Raw genomic sequence first — 18,699 nt, 5'->3', positions numbered from 1 at the left:
AAATAGTATGTTGCTTGAAGGAGAACATATACATGAAATCAACCATGTCCAATGTAACTAATGCAGTTTGAAGTTTAATTAGCATTATTTGGATTTATCCTCATTTTCACTGAGACATAAACATGAATTGGCCCGTCAGAGCAACGGGTTTGAAAACTCGAAATTGAACATGTATTTTGTGCAATTAGATAGACATTTTAACATAAAATAGTCAGTGTTCATTGTCACTTGCATGTTGATGTGGGCTCACCTTGGTGGTCTCCTTGCCACCCGGCTCATTGTACAGGCTGCGTATCCTCCTGCGCTCCAGCAGCTTGTTGTCAGTGGGCTGCACCTTAGCCTGCTCCCCCTTGTAGGTGGCGCTGTAGCTGGTCTCCAGGCTGGACTTGTCCTTGTCTTCTGCAGGAGGTTTGTACTGAGACTGGGGCTTGGTTGACTTCACTGGCTTCACATCTTTGTACGCCTTGAACTCATTTCTGAAAAACAATGAATCAGCAAACTCAGCAAACTCATTAGTTCCCCAGTTCATCATCAAAAAAATCACTTAGTTTTATTATGAATCCCAGACAAACAATGTTGTTGCCCAAAATCTGTGGAAGGAAATGGACTGAAATGACTCATCAGATTTACAGCCGAAGTCTACACAGGGAGGGTAGCATTACTCGTTAGTCACTTTACTCCCCATTACAGTAACTACAACACAGGGCTTCTGGTTCCTTTCACCCACAGACGACAACTGCAAAACACTCTACACATTTTACACAAAAACAAATTGACCATGCAGTCAAAAATGAGGGAAACAAATGAGGGAGAGCCCCTCCAGGGAGGCCTTAGGGATATACAGAGTTCCTTTCCTGCCTTGGCCTTGACATGATGTGCTACTGTATTGATCTGGTAAAACCATAGAGGAGAATGAAACAGGGAGAAATCAATGCTGCAGCAGCTATCAATGACAATATTAGATCACTGGACACTGAAATTAGAGAACATACTGTATGTTAGATCAAATATCTCACAAAAAAAAAAAGTAAGATGAACCTAGAAAAAAACAGACATGTACAGTTCATGATGGAAAGGTAGAGTGGGCTTTCTTGAGTAGATTATATAGCCCAGTAGGGATGATGTGTGTTTTATTGTCAATAGACTGAAGGCTACATGCATCTTGGCTTTGCTACTGCTAGTACAGTAACTACCAAAAATGCATGCATCAATTATTAATCAAATGTATTTAGATGTTGTGCACAATATGTTCTTAGCTTACCAACATGTGCACAACATTTAAATAAATTGATTAACAATTGATGCATGTATTTAGGTAGTTACTGCAATTATATATTAAGATGTTGTGTAATACATTGTACACTGAACACTATTGTCCAGGCAACACAAAATATTGTGTTAGGCCTTTTTATTAAAATACTTTTGGGCTCCACAATAAAGTTATTTGTGGCCTACATTCCATGTTTAATTTAGGGTTGACATATTTAAACTGTAACATGTATATTTCAGAGGCAGAACATGTGTTCATAATGTAATTCAATAATAAACATTCATTGAATTACATAGTCCCACTGTAGTCAGATCCTCACCTATAAGAGCTGCCAGTGCCAGTTGAGACGACCTGTTTTATCTGTCTGTTCAGCGCGTCTGCTGCTGCCCTTCCTTTCCCCTCCACAGTGACATCTGCCGGTGGCTGTCCCTCCATTTTGGCACTCACTTTCTTTTCTACAGTTTTATCCTTCTTCACTGGTTTCTTTTTCCTCTCTTTGGATACTTTCTCTTGCACCTTTTCTTCAATTTCACTCTTCTCCACACCGCTCTCGTGCTCTGTAGTTGCATGCTTCGTTGTGGTCCCCACGCCCCGTTCTTGGGCATCGAAGGAGGCAGTTGGGCTGGGTTTGGGGATCCAGGGGTGGTCTCCCTTTTTCGGGACAGGCCATGGTTTATAATCCTTCTGATACTGTGTTACGTTGTGGAAAGGTGTCGCGGAGGGGTGATATTCATTCTTGGGTTTGCAGCTGGGCTCCGGGCGTATATCTTTCCATTCCCTGAAATCCTGGCGCATCACAGACGCACTACAGCCATGTTTTCCTGATGCGGCACCAGTCGCGGGCGGTGCCTTTACTGCCGCCGCCTCCTGTTCACTGTGAGAAGGCTGGGTTTCTATGGTGATGGGGCCGGTCCTCGTCTGTCTAGATGGAGGCTGAGGGTGGAGATGCTGCACCTCAGCCACATCCGAATATTTCGTGAAAACCAAAGGCACAGCGATGTCCGCTTTGTCTAACTCACTCCAGAAGCGGTTAATGCAGCAAGCCCGTGTGATGCACGGCCAGGCCATAATCAACGATAGATATATAATAACCTATGCACTTAAAATCTGAATCAAAGTTTTAGGCTACTGATGAGAGAGGCCTGGATGAACGTCCTACTCACGGACCAGAGACGGGAAAATGATGCTCCCTGCGCACACTCAAATTCTGTCCAGTCAGAAAAATGTACGTGTCTACCTATGTCTCTATTTTTCAGAAATCCTACGATGCTTGCTGGATGGTAAGAAATTGAAGAGCCTTATAATACAAATGAGGAAAGTCCTTTGTAGGCTACTGGTTCTACAAAGCTACTATAATTTAAACTGAAATAGACTGAATTTGCTGTGAGGAGCCCATTGCATTCGCGGTCTGGATCGGCTTTCTGGTTGCGCATCAGAGGGGCCCCACCCCGCTACGTTCCAGAAACCTCAGAAGATGCCCGGGGTTTGCACGGTGAACTGTCACCTGGGTCCGTCACCGTTAGGCCGCAAAGAGGGAGGAGATGCTGCCTGGTTAACCCTCCCTTTTCCGATGATGCTGTACAGACACGGCAAACGTCGGTCTAGTGTACAGTATAGCATACCTCAGCACTCACATACTACAAATTAAAATTAATGGCGGGAGATGTACAGTTAACTGCCAAAATAACGGAAAAACTTGAGTATAAATTAGGGGTACAAAGTATCACGAAGTCAGGTGTGGTTCCTGAGTTAATTAAGCAATTAAAACCATCATGCTTAGGGTCATGTATAAAAATGGCCATTATTTTGGCTACTATCCCATAGGATGTCCCCATATTCAGGGCATGAGTGGTCACTAAATGGTTTGATGAGTATGACAATTATGTAAACCATATGCCATGGTCATCTCAGTCACCAGATCTCAACCCAATTTAACACTAATGTGAGATTCTGGAGCGGCGCCTGAGGCAGCGTTTTCCAGGACCATCAACAAAACACAAAATTATGGAATTTATCTTGGACGAATGGTGTCACATCCCTCCAATATAGTTTCAGACACTTGTTGAATCTATGCCAAGGTGAATTGAGGCTGTTCTGGCTCATGGTGACCCAACACCCTATTTATGACACTTTATATTGGTGTTTCCTTTATTTTGGAAGTTACCTGTATATGTATAGCTTAAAGCTCTGTGAGTAGGCTTTAGTTATAGCATCAGTACTGAATAATTATGAGTAGACCTATGGTGCTTGAGGGTAGTGGGGTGTGATTCAATGTGTTGTCCTACTTTATTGAGTATAGAAGGTCACAAATATCAGTCACTGAAACACTGTTGGGAACAAACAGAAACACAGAGGGATAGAAAAAGCTACAAATAGTTGGAACAACCAGTACATTATTCAAAACATCTACACATGGCTGAGAGTAACACCAATTATAATGGAAGGTAGGCTATATTACATAGGCTTTGGGAAAGGGTAAATTGCACAATTGTTTGGGTTTCATATCATGTGGGAAAGTTATATGATGAGCCAATATGAGGCTTATAATGTGTTTAGGCATTTTGTTTCCATCAATGAGACTAGAAGTGGAATTGATGGATAGCCTACCTGTCATTGCTCATCAAATCACAATTTATTGGTCACATACACATATTTAGCAGATGTTATTGCGGGTGTAGCGAAATGCTTGTGTTCCTAGCTCCAACAGTGCAGTAGTATCTAACAATAATACACACACATCTAAAAGTAAAAGAATAGAATTAAGAAATATCTAAATATAAATATTAGGATGAGCAATGTCAGAATGTTTAAATCTGTACATTAAGTAAGGAAAATTTGGCAGTATTTATTCTATTATACTTGATTCACAGAAGACTCCTTATAAATATGTTCAGTATGCTAGATACATTTTCATGTTTATTTTCACAATGATTCATTCATTGGTTTCAATGTGGGGTCAAGGTGTCTTTTATCAAGCAAAAATGTTAAGATTACAGAATCATTGCGAAACAAAGATGTGCTTTGTGAAGCTACAATAGCTGCTATGAACCAAGGACAGTCTCTGAGACACATTGTCTCAAAGCGCTGCAATGGAATCTCTCACCCTATGACTACCATTGGATTTTCCCTGCTTGTGTATCTGTTCATTTCAATTTTGACCTCATGGTCCATGGATTGATTGTTTAAGCAAACACATGTGTCCAATCAAAGAAAAATTATATTTACTTCTCTATTCGATTTTGCTAACATTTCCTTTATTAGTTGACAATCATCATTGACACACAATTCATCCCTTGCTTCAACCTGGTCTCAGAGCATTTCATATTATTCTGTATGTAAATCCGAGACACTCCATTTAGTATGATATGTTACAAATTTGCAAAACGTACAGTATGTTGCGAATTTGCAAAAGTGCAATATATTACGAATTCTAGCTAGGTGGCTAACATTAGCTAGGCTTGGGGTTAGGGTTAAGGTTAGGGTTACATTTATGAGTTAGGTTAAAGGGTTAAGGTTAGGGTTAGAGAAAGAGGAAAGGTTAGCTAAAAGGGTTAAGGTTAGGGTTAGGTGATGGGTTAGCTAAATGGGTTAAGGTTAGGGTTAGCTAACATGCTAAGTAGTTGCGAAGTAGCTAAAAAGTACTAACTACCTCAAAAGTCACTAATTAGCTAAAATGCTAAAGTTGTCCATGATGAGATTCAAACTCGCAACCTTTGAGTTGCTAGACGTTCACATTATACAACCACCCATCCACCCTGACCAACCACCCTACTTTCGTTATTGCCTTAAGTAACCATTTGTCTTGTGTAACCATACCAAACATAACATATCTTATTTTTTATGCTATTTGACGCCTAGTCTATGAGACCAGACTGCTTGCTTATGTAGCTTATAAATGGCATGTTATATGACTAAAGAGAGGCAACATTTTGACATAATGAAACAGATAATATTCAAGGACAATGTTCAGTTGTCCCCTGCAATAATACAAAGAGAGTACACAATGTGCTCTGTGACAGTCACAGCACCCTTCACACTGTCGCCCCTCCTTTGAGGGGTATAAACTTGTTCAACCAAGTGTGAGAGAGCACTGATGTCATGGGTTGTAATAGAGAGAACTCGTTTTATTGCCCTTTGACAGCTAACATTTCTGGCTTTCTATGTTCAATTTTGTAGTTAAGAAGACAATTCTTGCAGCATACACCTGTGTCTTGCGAGGTAAGATCATTTTTACAGGGTGCAATAAATCCATTCCAGTATCTTCACTCTTAATTAAGTTTGGTTTATTTCTTTCACAAACTGTGTTGAGTATTGTTACATATTTTGTGTACTTTCAAGTTCCCGTAAATATAATCTGATTGCATTTTAAGTAGCAAAGTGTTGACATTTAAGTTTAGCAATCCTAATGTGATGTGTTCCAGGCACTGGATCCGTCCTCCTGTCATCCCTGCAGTCCCTGCTCTCTATGCACTGGGCCTGGTGTCCCAGGCTGGAGAACCAGGTCCAGGTCTTCTCTGTCATGCAGTTCATTGTCTCCTTCCTCATCATTAGGTGAGATTATCTGCTGAGCTCCATATACTTCACTGTCAAATGGCTGAAGCACTGGATTTTTGTTTTTAATTTATGAACAGTATATAAATGGCCAGCCTTTTATTGTGCTTCTTGGAAAACTGTTGCGTACTAGCGGGCATAAACACTGCACCACAGTGTTAATGGGTTGAACAACCTCTAACTGGCTATGACACAACACAAATAGTCAATTATGATTCTCAAACTTGTGTGCTTTTTTGTATAGATTTTTTTATTTTCTCAGATTTAAAAAAACAATAGGATGTTTGACAATTCAAAGTTAATCTGTGTTTCATCCTCTTGCCCCTCTCTGTGTTGGACCAGGCCCTATATGCTCTGTGGTGATGCTGTACCTCCTCTGGACTGACTACTGGTGGGCCTCATACACCACCTGGCTCGTCTATGATTGCAACACACACAAACAAGGCAAGCTAAATGCTACATTATAGAGAATACAGCTGGAGTACTGGTTGTTTTTCAGACTTACTGTAGCTTTTTGTTGATGATATGATGTGTTGACTCCTAGCTGGCCGCAGGTTCTCGTGGGTGAGGAACTGGACAGTTTGGACCTACTACCGAGACTACTTCCCTATCCGAGTGAGTGATAGTAACTGCACACTGCTTTGTCACATTCCTATAGGGAAATTAACTGTGGCCAATATTTAATAATTAGTATAATTTCAATGTCGAATCTCATATTTAACAATCTTCTGACTCCAGCTTATCAAGACCCACAACTTGTTGCCCAATCTAAACTATATCCTAGGCTCCCACCCACATGGAATCTTTTGTTTTGGAGCACTTTGTAACTTTGCAACAGAAGCCAATGGTTTTTCAGCCAAGTTCCCTGGAATAACACCATTTGTGGCTACCCTGGCTGGAAACTGCCACATGCCATTAGCCAGAGAGTACCTGATGTCTGCAGGTGAGGATACTGGTCTCTGGTTAGTTTCAACCCATACTAAAACAATGAGTGATTGTTTATAACGTGAACATACATTGTAGATTAATTTCCCTTCAAGGACAGTAAAGGTTTCATTTATAGACATGATTGAGTAGTTCCGTAAATGTTGCTCCTAAAAAGAGTGATTTGTTATTATTCAGGGATTTGTCCTGTGAATCGCGCCACACTGGAGTTCATTCTGTCATGTAATGGGACAGGGAATGCAGTCGTTCTTACTGTTGGAGGGGCAGCTGAATCTCTGGACTGTACTCCAGGAGTTCATTGTCTCACCCTAAAGAACCGCAAGAGCTTTGTGAAACTGGCTCTGCAACAAGGGTAAGTCCCCATGGTATACACAAACGATCCACACCAGAAAGCTACATTGATTCAAGCAGATACACTTTAAAAACAGACTGTCACACTGATCATCTGGAGGTGAGACTGACTATGTTGTGTTGTGTCTTATTGTGTTATTGTCTACCAGGGCTGACCTGGTGCCTGAGTACTTGTTTGGGGAGAATGATGTGTTTAAGCAGCTGATTCTGAATGAGGGATCTTGGTGGAGGCTGATCCAGAGGGGGCTACAGAGGATCCTGGGCTTTGCCCCCTGTGTGTTTCAGGGCTGGGGCCTCTTCTCCCCTGACACCTGGGGCCAAACCCATCAACTCAGTTGGTAAGCTTACCATATTCCCTAGAAATACAAGGGGTGTTCTGTAAAGTTATTGCTATGTAATTACCATTTGACCATGTCATTTCTCAGTCATTTCTGTTCCCCTAAAACAAAGTGCCACTAAGTTATGTATGTGGAGAATGGCCTCTATACTGAACAAAAATATAATGCAATATGTAAAGTGTTGGTCCCATGTTTCATGAGCTGAAATAAAAGATCCCAGAAATTTTCCATTCACACAGAAAGCTTATTTCTCTCAAATTCTGTGCACACATTTATTTACATCCCTGTTAGTGAGCATTTCTCCTTTGCCAAGATAATCCATCCACCTGAAAGGTGTGGCATATCAAGAAGCTGATTAAACAGCATGATCATTACACAGGTGCTGGGAACAATAAAATACCACTCTAAAATCTGCAGTTTTGTCACACAACACAATGCCACAGATATCTCAAGTTTTGAGGGAGCTCAGTTGAATGTTCAGTTCTTTACTATAAGCTGCCTTCAACATTCTTTAAGAGAATTTGGCAGTACATCTGACTGGTCTCACAACCACAGACCACGTGTAACCACACCAGCCCAGGACCTCCACATCCGGGGGGGGGGGTATGGGTATTCATGTCTGTAATAAAGCCATTTTGTGGGCAAAAACTCCTGCCCAGTCATGTGAAATACATTGATTAGGGCATAATGAATTTATTTCAATTGACTGATTTCCTTATATGAACTGTAACTCAGTAAAATCTTTGAAGTTGTTGCATGCTGCATTTATATTTTTGTTCAGTATAGAATTCAAGTGCATTTTGATCTATTTTAGGGTGAGTAACACTGAGACTGTCATCTGGTTAGAAAATGATTTTGTCTTTCAGTTGGAAAACCCATGGAGATGGCCAAGATCAGTTCACCCAGCCAAGAAGAAGTGAACCATTACCACACCATGTACGTACGCTCCCTTACACAGCTATTTGAAAAGCACAAGACCCACTTTGGGCTGAGGGAGGGGAATGTACTGGTGATTCACTGAGGTGTGGTCATATTCTGGCTGGGTCAGACACAAGTACTGCTCTTTGGCTGCTCCAGATAAGCCTTGTACATAATGACTGAGGCTGTGACTAACAGAAAAATCTCACAGGTCAAAGGTTATTTAAAATATATATATATATTTCACCTTTATTTAACCAGGTAGGCCAGTTGAGAACAAGTTCTCATTTACAACTGCGACCTGGCCAAGATAAAGCAAAGCAGTGCGACACAAACAACAACACAGAGTTACACATGGAATAAACAAATGTACAGTCAATAACACAATAGAAAAATTCAATATACAGTGTGCGCTAATTAGGTAAGATTAGGGAGGTAAGGCAATAAATAGGCCGTAGTGGCAAAGTAATTACAATTTAGTAATTAACACTGGAGTGGTAGGTGTGCATAAGATGAGTGTGCAAGTCAAGATACTGGGGTGCAAAGGAGCAACAAACAAAAAAACAATATGGGGATGAGGTAGTTGGATGGGATATTTACAGATGTGCTATGTACAGCTGCAATGATCTGTGAGCTGCTCTGACAGCTGATGCTTAGTTAGTGTAGGGAGATATGAGTCTCCAGCTTCAGTGATTTTTGCAATTCGTTCCAGTCATTGGCAGCAGAGAACTGGAAGGAAAGGCAGCCAAAGGGGGAATTGGTTTTGGTGGTGACCAGTGAAATATACCTTCTGGAGCGCGTGCTACGGGTGGGTGCTGCTATGGTGATCAGTGAGCTGAGATAAGGCGGGGCTTTACCTAGCAAAGACTTATAGATGACCAAGGGCCAGTGGGTTTGGCGACGAATATGAAGCGAGGGCCAGCCAACGAGAGCAGTGGTGGGTAGTATATGGGGCTTTGGTGACAAAACGGATGGCACTGTGATAAACTGCATCCAATTTGCTGAGTAGAGTGTTGGAGGATATTTTGTAAATGACAGCGCCGAAGTCAAGGATCGGTAGGATAGTCAGTTTTACGAGGGTATGTTTGGCAGCATGAGTGAAGACATTAATGCTGCCGGTTCTTTTCTAAGATAGTCACTAGGTGAAGTGTCCTGGGTTGTTATTTGTTTGCTGTCTGGAAGCATAGCCTGCTGCAACACATTTTATGCATTATTGCTCTCATCACGTTCACTTCAATATAACCACCAGGGGCATATTTCTCTCAATTTATGGTTCTGCTGAAGTAAATAAAACAGAATGTGTATTTTAAATCCATCATATTTTTGTTTGATGAATCAGAACGGGGTTGTTTTTTGGCATTTTCCAAAGATATTTGCAAAGAAAACATTGTGATGTCAAATCTTTGCTGTATTTGTCTTAACAAGTCACTTTCATGGCCACACAGGTGTGTCTTGACTCTTCACTACATTGAACGAACGAACGTATGCCAGCTATTCAAACCTTTTGTAAAGTATTGTATATCAAGCAGGCATACATTTTCATGTATTATTAGTTGCTTGTATGTTTTAATATAACTATTCAGTGGATCAGTGCGTATATTTAAAGAAAATATTGTTCAGAGAGAGACTATTTCTCTAAATTCACAAATGTATCTGAATTTTTCCAACATAATAGCAAATGAGGTTCAATAGACACTCAAGATGTAGCTGCCACATTATCATAATCTGAGACTATCTGTTCACATAACAATGATAAGAATGTAGGTCTTCATAAACACGCTATAAATTCCTTTATTTTAGAAGGGCATTGAACAAGAAAAACATAAAACTGTCTTCAAACTACATGTCTTATTCCTTCTTAAAAATGGTGATAAAGAATGAATTGCCTTTGATGTTATTTATCATAGCATGAATCATTAATCCACTAAGCCCTCACTGAAGCCCTGAATCTGCCTGTCAGTCAGTGCAGTGGTCCCCAGCCCTTCAGCCATCATGTGCATCTGTTGAGGGTGTAGGGTGTTTGCTACCACAGATACAGTTTGTCACCGTATTGACTTTCAGTTGCTTCTCAAACATATGCTTTTAAAACATTGGATATCTTTGTTTGTTCATTGTAAAGAACTGATGCCTTTGAGCCATTCACCCTGTAATTGTTGTTGTTTTAATGTTCTGGATTTTACGGCTAAACAATAAAAATGTGGATAAACACAATAGTTTTTAGTAGTATCATGAAGTTGTTCAAAGTGAACTAACAAATAAAAAACTATTCCAAAATGTATTTTTATTAGACAAACAGCTGTAGAATACATCATTAACATGTCATGTATATTGGTATGATTATTTCAAAAGAAGCACAAACACTGTACGTTTAAAAATATATATGTTTATATCGCTTGTCTTTACATCTCACCAAAATTAAGGTGTTTTATTTGGTCGTTGCAAGATATTTATTTGCACTCAAATATAATTTGTTCTTCTATTATGACAGGGGTTCAATCGACAAGTTTAAGATAAACATATCTTTGTCTGTGTAGCAGTGGTAGTTGTCAAGCAGGTGTTGTTTTGAACCTTGTTTCTAAATCAATATGATAAATTATAATAAGAAACACATAACGCTCTGCAATTTGAACTTTCCAGGATGTCCTAAAAAAAGATTTATTGATCATTAAACAATGGCTTCCTTTCATTCAAACTCAAGCATTTAATAGCAGGAACTAGAGCAAGCGACTCTACATGGGTTTATGAGTTTCATCTAAAATGTATTTTTATTGGTTGAACAAGTGTTTTCTATCCCTTTAGTGCAATTTTCACAAGTATGTGGTACATGGGGCGGCAGGTAGCCTAGTGGTTAGAGTGTTGGGCCAGTAACTGAAAGGTTGCTGGATCAAATCCCTGAGCTCACAAGGTACAAATCTGTCATGAATCTGCTGTGCAAGGCAGTTAACCCACTGTTCCCCAGCTGCCATGGATGTGTTAAAGCAGCCTCCCCGCACCGCTCTGATTCAGAGGGTTTGGGTTAAATGCGGAAGACACATTTCAGTTGAATACATTCCCCTTTCTAAGCTCAAAACAGATCATTGAGATGTTTCAAAACTCTAAGTGCATTTTCAGTTGACTGATTAAAACAAAGAAAGTAACTTGTTCACTTCACCAAATCACTCTTTCAATATGGATACATGTTCAATATATGTATCTGCTTTTCAAAATGCAATATTCACTTTTCTTTGCCTTGTCATTTGCTAACAATACAATTAACTGTAACTTATTCAAACTGCTCAAAATGGATAACTACAGTTGAAGTTGGAAGTTTACATACACCTTAGCCAAATACATTTAAACCCAGTTTTTCACTATTCCTGACATTTAATCCTAGTGAACATTCCCTGTCTTAGGTCAGTTAGGAATTAAGAATGTGAAATGTCAGAATAATAGTAGAGAGAATAATTTATTTCAGCTTTTATTTCTTTCATCACATTCCCAGTGGGTCAGAGGTTTACATACACTCAATTAGTATTGGTAGCATTGCCTTTAAATTGTTTAACTTGGGTCAAATGTTTCGGGTCGCCTTCCACAAGCTTCCCACAATAAGTTGGGTGCATTTTGGCCCATTCCTCCTGACAGAACTGGTGTAACTAAATCAGATATGTAGGCCTCCTTGCTCTCACACACTTTTTCAGTTCTGCCCACACATTTTCTATAGGGTTGAGGTCAGGGCTTTGTGATGGCCACTCCAATACCTTGACTTTGTTGTCCTTAAGCTATTTTGCCACACTTTTGGAAGTGTGCTTGGGGTCATTGTCCATTTCTAAGACCCATTTGCGACAAAGCTTTAACTTCCTAACTGATGTCTTGAGATGTTGCTTCAATATATCCACATAATTTTCCTCCCTCATGATGTCATCTATTTTGTGAAGTGCACCAGTCCCATCTGCAGCAAAGCACCCCCACAACAGGATGCTGCCACCCCCGTGCTTCATGGTTGGGATGGTGTTCTTCGGCTTGCAAGCCTCCCCCTTTCTCCTCCAAACATAACAATGGTCATTGTGGCCAAACAGTTCTATTTCCTCAGACCAGAAGACATTTCTCCAAAAAGTACAATCTTTGTCCATGTGCAGTTGCAAACTGAAGTCTGGCTTTTTTATGGAGGTTTTGGAGCAGTGGCTTCTTCCTTGCTGAGTGGCCTTTCAGGTTATGTTTCCATCTGTTTCCTCCAGCCTCTTCACAAGGTCCTTTGATGTTGATCTGGGATTGATTTGCACTTTTCTCACCAAAGTACGTTCATCTCTAGGAGACAGAACACGTCTCCTTCCTGAGCGGTATGATGGCTGCGTGGTTCCAATGTGTTTATGCTTGCGTACTATTGTTTGTACAGATGAACGTGGTACCTTCAAGTGTTTGGAAATTGCTCCCAAGGATGAACCAGACTTGTGGAGGTCTACAAGTTTTGGCTGATTTATTTTGATTTTCCCAAGTCAAGCAAAAAGGCAATGAGTTTGAAGGTAGGCCTTGAAATACATCCACAGGTACACCTCTAATTTACTCAAATGATGTCAATTAGCCTATCAGAAGCTTCTAAAGCCATGACATCATCTTCTGGAATTTTCCAAGCTGTTTAAAGGCACAATCAATTTAGTGACCCACTGGAATTGTGATACAGTGAATTATAAGTGAAATAATCTGTCTGTAAACAATTGTTGGAAAAATTACTTGTGTCATGCACAAAGTAGATGTCCTAACCGACTTGCCAAAACTATAGTTTGTTAACAAGAAATTTGTGGAGTGGTTGAAAAACGAGTTTTAATGACTCAAACCTAAGTGTATGTAAACTTCCGACTTCAACTGTACATAACCAAAATGATGTAGTGCCTAGTTAACATATACAGTTTGATAACCGCTGAAAACTGTACTTTTGTACGGCATATGTTTACCTCATAAATGTATCAATTTGACATCAATTTATGTTGGAAGGTAATACCAAACCTTATGTGGATGTGGTGGTAAATACTACAGCATCATTCCAAATTGGAAAGAGTCACTCTATGTGCTGCCATTTGGAACTATAGTGTAGTGTACAATGCACCGCTGAAATAACTTGGTTATATATAACAATATATTCCACTCACTATCAGAATTACCTTGATACACTGTAAGCTGATGAATTTCAAGTAGGGAGACGTGATACTGTACAAGTCACATAGAAAAGGTGTGACTTGTACAATGCTGCATAGGGCAGAAATGGCATACAACACCATGCTATGTTTTTACAGTAGCCAACTGCTTTACAATACCCCTATTTCTGCTGATTTGTCCTACGTATGTACTGTATAAGGACAATGAAACTGTAAGACTGACATGCACACAACCTGCCATTAGATGCAAAAAAAGTGCTTTCCAAGTTATAGTCAAATACTGTATGGAAAATTATATTTACCATCTACTATTCTTTCTATGCAGCACTTCAAAAAGAATCGTTTTGAAATGTGTATCCTCTATTTTTTGCTATTGGAGACACATAAGTGTATATGGACCAAACTGTGAATCATTTTTCATTGCTTCCACACAAAATGCATTCAATGACCACATTCTCCGAAATCCATTAACTCTTTTCTCATTCATACTCCACCACCTGCAAAACTATATATTTGCAGCACGTTTTCAAATGCTAATACACTGCTTCCAAAACTGTTAAAAACACATTCAAAGCGGAATGATGGCAAATGTTGTGCATTTATGCAGTAACCAGATTGAAACATATAGAAAATCTCAGCAGAATATTTAATCATTCCAAACCCAGCTGACTGCAATTTCATCTGAAAGCCTACCAAGTGTCCTGTTTTTATTCTTGTTACCAAACAGACAAAAGAGGACGGCTTCAAAATGATTTAGTTTGGAAACATGGATCAAGGAAGACAGGTTGGTGGGGAAAGAAGAGTGGCAGGGAGAGGGAGAATGCGTGGAGGACGAAGGAGAGGAAGACCAAGAGCGGCGGTCTCTGATGAGATAAGGGCCACAATTATTGACCATGTTGTAAACCATGGTCTCTCTTTGAGAGAGGCTGGTTTAAGGGTGCAACCAAATCTGCAGCGTCTGCAGCAAAACAACAAGTGAGATGTGCATCCTTCAATGATAATTTAACTACATATTAGAGTACAATACAGTATGTACTGACATTTTGAAATATATTGCTTGTCTTGTCTTGCGTTTTTCAGTAGGTTGCCAAAGGTTGCCTCCCACAGGAGGGAGAGGCAGAATATTATAAGATGCAGAGGAAATTGGCATTTTTGACATGGTAATTGTCAACAATGCAATACAACTGTGGGAAATTCGAAACAGAGTGCTGGCAGACAATACCACTTTTGGGAATGTGAATACAGTCAGCACAATGACAATGGCCAGAGTCCCAGAGAAACATAAAATAAGGAGGAAGCAGTTGTACCCTTTGAGAGAAACGGTGTACGTGTGAAAGAACTCCAGTATCAATATGTCCAGGTAAGATGTCTGTTCAATAACCAAACAGGGTACATACACAGCTATGCATAATGTAAAGTACTGTAAAACTGTGGATTTACTGTATTTTAGAGAGTAATGGAGATGGAAGGCAGGCAAACTGCACATACATTCATCTTTGTGGATGATGCTGGATTCAACGTGGCAAAAACACACCGCAGGGGAAGAAATGTGATTGGACAGAGAGCAACCGTGGATGTCCCAGGCCAGAGAGGAGCTAACATCACAATGTGTACTCTACTGTTCAATGATGGTTTGCTGTTACACAAACCACTCATTTCCCCCTACAATACAGAGGCAAATTTATTTTCTGGATGACCTGCATAATCAACTTGTGCCAGCGGAGGAGAGAGGGGCCAGAAACTCCCCTACCTTCGTTGTTGTATGCGATAATGTGGCATTCCACCACTCTGCTGCAGTCCCAGACTGGTTTGCTGCACATCCCAGGATGTCAGTACTATTCCTGCCTCCATACTCCCCCTTCCTAAACCCCATAGAGGATTTTTTCTCTGCATGGAGGTGGAAGGTTTATGACCACCATCCACATGACCAGATGTCCTTACTGGATGCCATGAACACAGGGTGTGGAGATACTTCTCCTGAAGACTGCCAGGGTGTGGAGATACTTCTCCTGAAGACTGCCAGGGTGTGGAGACACTTCTCCTGAAGACTGCCAGGGTGTGGAGACACTTCTCCTGAAGACTGCCAGGGTGTGGAGATACTTCTCCTGAAGACTGCCAGGGTGTGGAGACACTTCTCCTGAAGACTGCCAGGGTGTGGAGACACTTCTCCTGAAGACTGCCAGGGTGTGGAGACACTTCTCCTGAAGACTGCCAGGGTGTGGAGACACTTCTCCTGAAGACTGCTAGGGTGTGGAGACACTTCTCCTGAAGACTGCCAGGGTGTGGAGACACTTCTCCTGAAGACTGCCAGGGTGTGGAGACACTTCTCCTGAAGACTGCCAGGGTGTGGAGACACTTCTCCTGAAGACTGCCAGGGTGTGGAGATACTTCTCCTGAAGACTGCCAGGTTTGGATTAGACATTCCAGGAGATACTTTCCAAGATGCATCGCCAGAGAAGACACATGATGTGATGTTGATGAGAACTTGTGGTCAAATGCAGGAGAGAGGGAGAACTAGAACCCTCACATTACTGTACATTTTTATTGATTATACTATACATGTAGTTGTTTTTTGTTGTTGTAATTATTGCAGCCCTGGAATTTCAGGAATTCGTTTTTTGTTTCAAAATTGTATTTTTCACAAGTACATTACTATATGCAAAGTGACCACACTTTGAGGAGGTCTACTCAGGAGGATGGTAATAGATGGGAGGTACGTGATGCGACGTTGTCTCCCTCTGCTGGGAGTACATGAGCTGGGCATCCCAACACGGATAGCGCCAAGTGGAGGTAATTAGGGGAAAGTGCCAACCAGCCGTGGACACCAAATAAAAGGACCACTGTGGCACACCGCGGAGTAGGACCGACACAGAGCAAAAGCTGAGAAGAAGGACTGAGCCAAACTTACGTGATTTTCTTTGTTATGTTTATTTTATGTCCTAGTAAAGTTGTTTACGGACTAAAACCTCCCTGTCTCTGTGTTAATCTCTGCATACTCAACCCAACACCCCATGGTTGACCACAAAAGATATAGAAAGGCTATTGAAGCAAATTGCTGCATTTCTGATGAATTCTTGTTACATATACTTTAGTACAGTCAATAAAGTGAGGTGTTCTTATTCTATAATGATTTATGTGAAAAATCATTCAAACCTCAAAGAGAAGTTCATAATTTATGTAAGGCTCCTTGTTTGGGATTTTTAGTTCAGTGTGTTATGAGTGACAATGTATGCTTTCTGATTGGGAGTTGTTGCCAGTGTTATGGTCGAACAAGTTTATTTTGAGACGTATGAAGTGGTTTGAGGTGAGATTAACTGTTGGGCCAAGATGCATGTTGGTAATGCAAACTGAAGAGTTTTGAAAAAGTGACTTCAGTCTTGACTGATGCTTGTTAGCAATTGAAAAAAAAGCTACGTGGTTCAAATGACTAAATGGTGAGCCTTTCATTATCCTATGTATTCGTGAATAAACAAAGATTGCTCATGGTATTTAACAGAACACTCGGATTTTGGATGAATGAGTCCGGGGTGGAATATGTGTGAAACTCCAATGAATGCACAATCAAAGGTTCTGAACATAAGATAGGGGCCATAAAAGTGTTATCAGTTTAAAGTTTTGTACTTAATTTTGGAAATATATTACTTACATCTGAAAAATGAGCCAGAGTGATTGAAAAAAAACTAACACTGAGAAGAGCGAGTGGAGAGCATACCAGAAACTTCAGGAAGCGGGAAACATACAACTGAACTTCAAATGGAATATCAACCTCATCTATGGCTGACTGGCACCATGCAGATCAATGGTCATAGAGTAGAAAGTTGTCCAGCAATCAACAAGGGCCTGAAGGTAATTACATCAGCTGGCATTGCAGATCTTAGTGTGTGTGTGTGCGTGCGCATGCCCACGTGTCTGTGTTGGTTGGTTTTGGATGAAAAGGTTGAAAAGCAAAAGCCAATTCGCCTGCCTGATCCGCACCTCTTTGCAACTTTCTAGAACATGTTCTAGCAAGTTGTCTCAGTATACCACTACCACACAGAAGACAGCAGTTGACATCATCCTTATTAAACACATACATACTGTACATACATACATAAAGCTAGGGTTAGAGTTGTGGTTGAAGCTAAGGTTAGGGTTGAACCGGGATGTGGGCATGAAGCTAGAATTAGGGAAAGGGTTACAACCCAAACCCTATCCCTAACCTTAACTAAAAATGCTTATGGTGGACCAAATCAGACACTGTCCAACACCCTGGTAAGCATGTCACTGGTTGGTTCACTCAGTTGTGTCTTGCGCTTAGCGATAATAAACCACCTAATCCACCCATTACCAGCCAGCTGGTGACAGACAAACATTGTTATGAAATACACATAACACATAAATACATAAAGCAGATTAAATAAGGCAGCTCAACAATACATAAAACAATACCAAAGCTGTATGGAAATTGTGTTTGAAAAAGGCCAGTGCTTTGCTTCATTCTTGTTAATATTACTGATGCGCTGCATCCAAGTTTGTGTAGTTGAACACCCTCTGCACACCTACTGGCTCTAGCAACATTTGGGTGGCATTGTTGGATATGTCTGGAACCTGGAAAACAAGACGAAACGATAAACAAGAGTAGCAACAAGATGGTGGATGCTAACGTTATGGAGATGCTAGTCACCATCCACGCAGAAATGGCTACACTACGCTCTGATTTCATGAACGAACTTTGTTCCTCTGTGTCAAGTCTACGACCTGAAATAATGACAGAAGTCCAGTCAACTATGGCAACACTACAAAAAACTATCACGACACAAGCCCAAAAAATACATTTGGAAACATCATTGATCAACATCGATAAGCGGCTTACCAAAAACGAGGCCAAAAACACCAATTTTACCTCTGAGAATGTGAAGCTAATGGTTAACAGTAGTCTAGATTAACAGTAAAACCGTTCCCGGAGACAGAATATATGTGTGGTCAGAATCCCAGAAGGGACGGAAGGGCACAATCCTACCGAGTTCATGGCCTCTTTCCTGCAAGACGTCATCGGCAGAGAAACGTTTGACAGGCCCTGTCATCAACAGGGCTCATCGCACTCTAGCAGCAAAACCACAGCCCGGTCGCCCTTCCAGAGTAATTCTGCTCCACTTACATTACTTCCAGACCAAAGAGAAAATGATTTGGACATCCCACGAAAGAGGACAGTTGAACT

General features: G+C 40.7%; 2 protein-coding genes across 2 annotated transcripts in view; one reads left to right on the top strand and one right to left on the bottom strand.

Moving 5' to 3' along the window:
• Positions 1-2,880, bottom strand: part of LOC110507809 (microtubule-associated protein 6 homolog) — a 10,896-nt gene extending 8,016 nt beyond the window's left edge. The window contains exons 1-2 of the mRNA XM_021588092.3: positions 1,590-2,880; positions 251-476 (exon numbers count right to left, since the gene is read on the bottom strand). Of these exons, the coding sequence (XP_021443767.2) occupies positions 251-476; positions 1,590-2,338 (975 nt within the window). The 5' untranslated portion in view covers positions 2,339-2,880. The remainder of the gene's footprint in view (positions 1-250; positions 477-1,589) is intronic.
• LOC110507812 (diacylglycerol O-acyltransferase 2) lies at positions 2,745-10,584 on the top strand. Its single transcript, XM_036965609.2, is given in 10 exon segments — positions 2,745-2,865; positions 5,447-5,488; positions 5,692-5,818; positions 6,162-6,265; positions 6,366-6,436; positions 6,560-6,764; positions 6,944-7,118; positions 7,267-7,434; positions 7,436-7,455; positions 8,322-10,584. Coding segments are annotated over 10 exon segments (1,188 nt in total). The 3' UTR covers positions 8,477-10,584.
• The last annotated feature ends 8,115 nt before the right edge of the window (positions 10,585-18,699 follow it).

Source organism: Oncorhynchus mykiss, chromosome 27 (genome assembly GCF_057628025.1).
Source record: "Oncorhynchus mykiss isolate SJ-2025 chromosome 27, ASM5762802v1, whole genome shotgun sequence".
Taxonomy (NCBI): Eukaryota; Metazoa; Chordata; class Actinopteri; order Salmoniformes; family Salmonidae; genus Oncorhynchus; species Oncorhynchus mykiss.
Note: the sequence above shows the minus strand (reverse complement) of the source record. Positions and strands in the feature narration are given on the sequence as shown.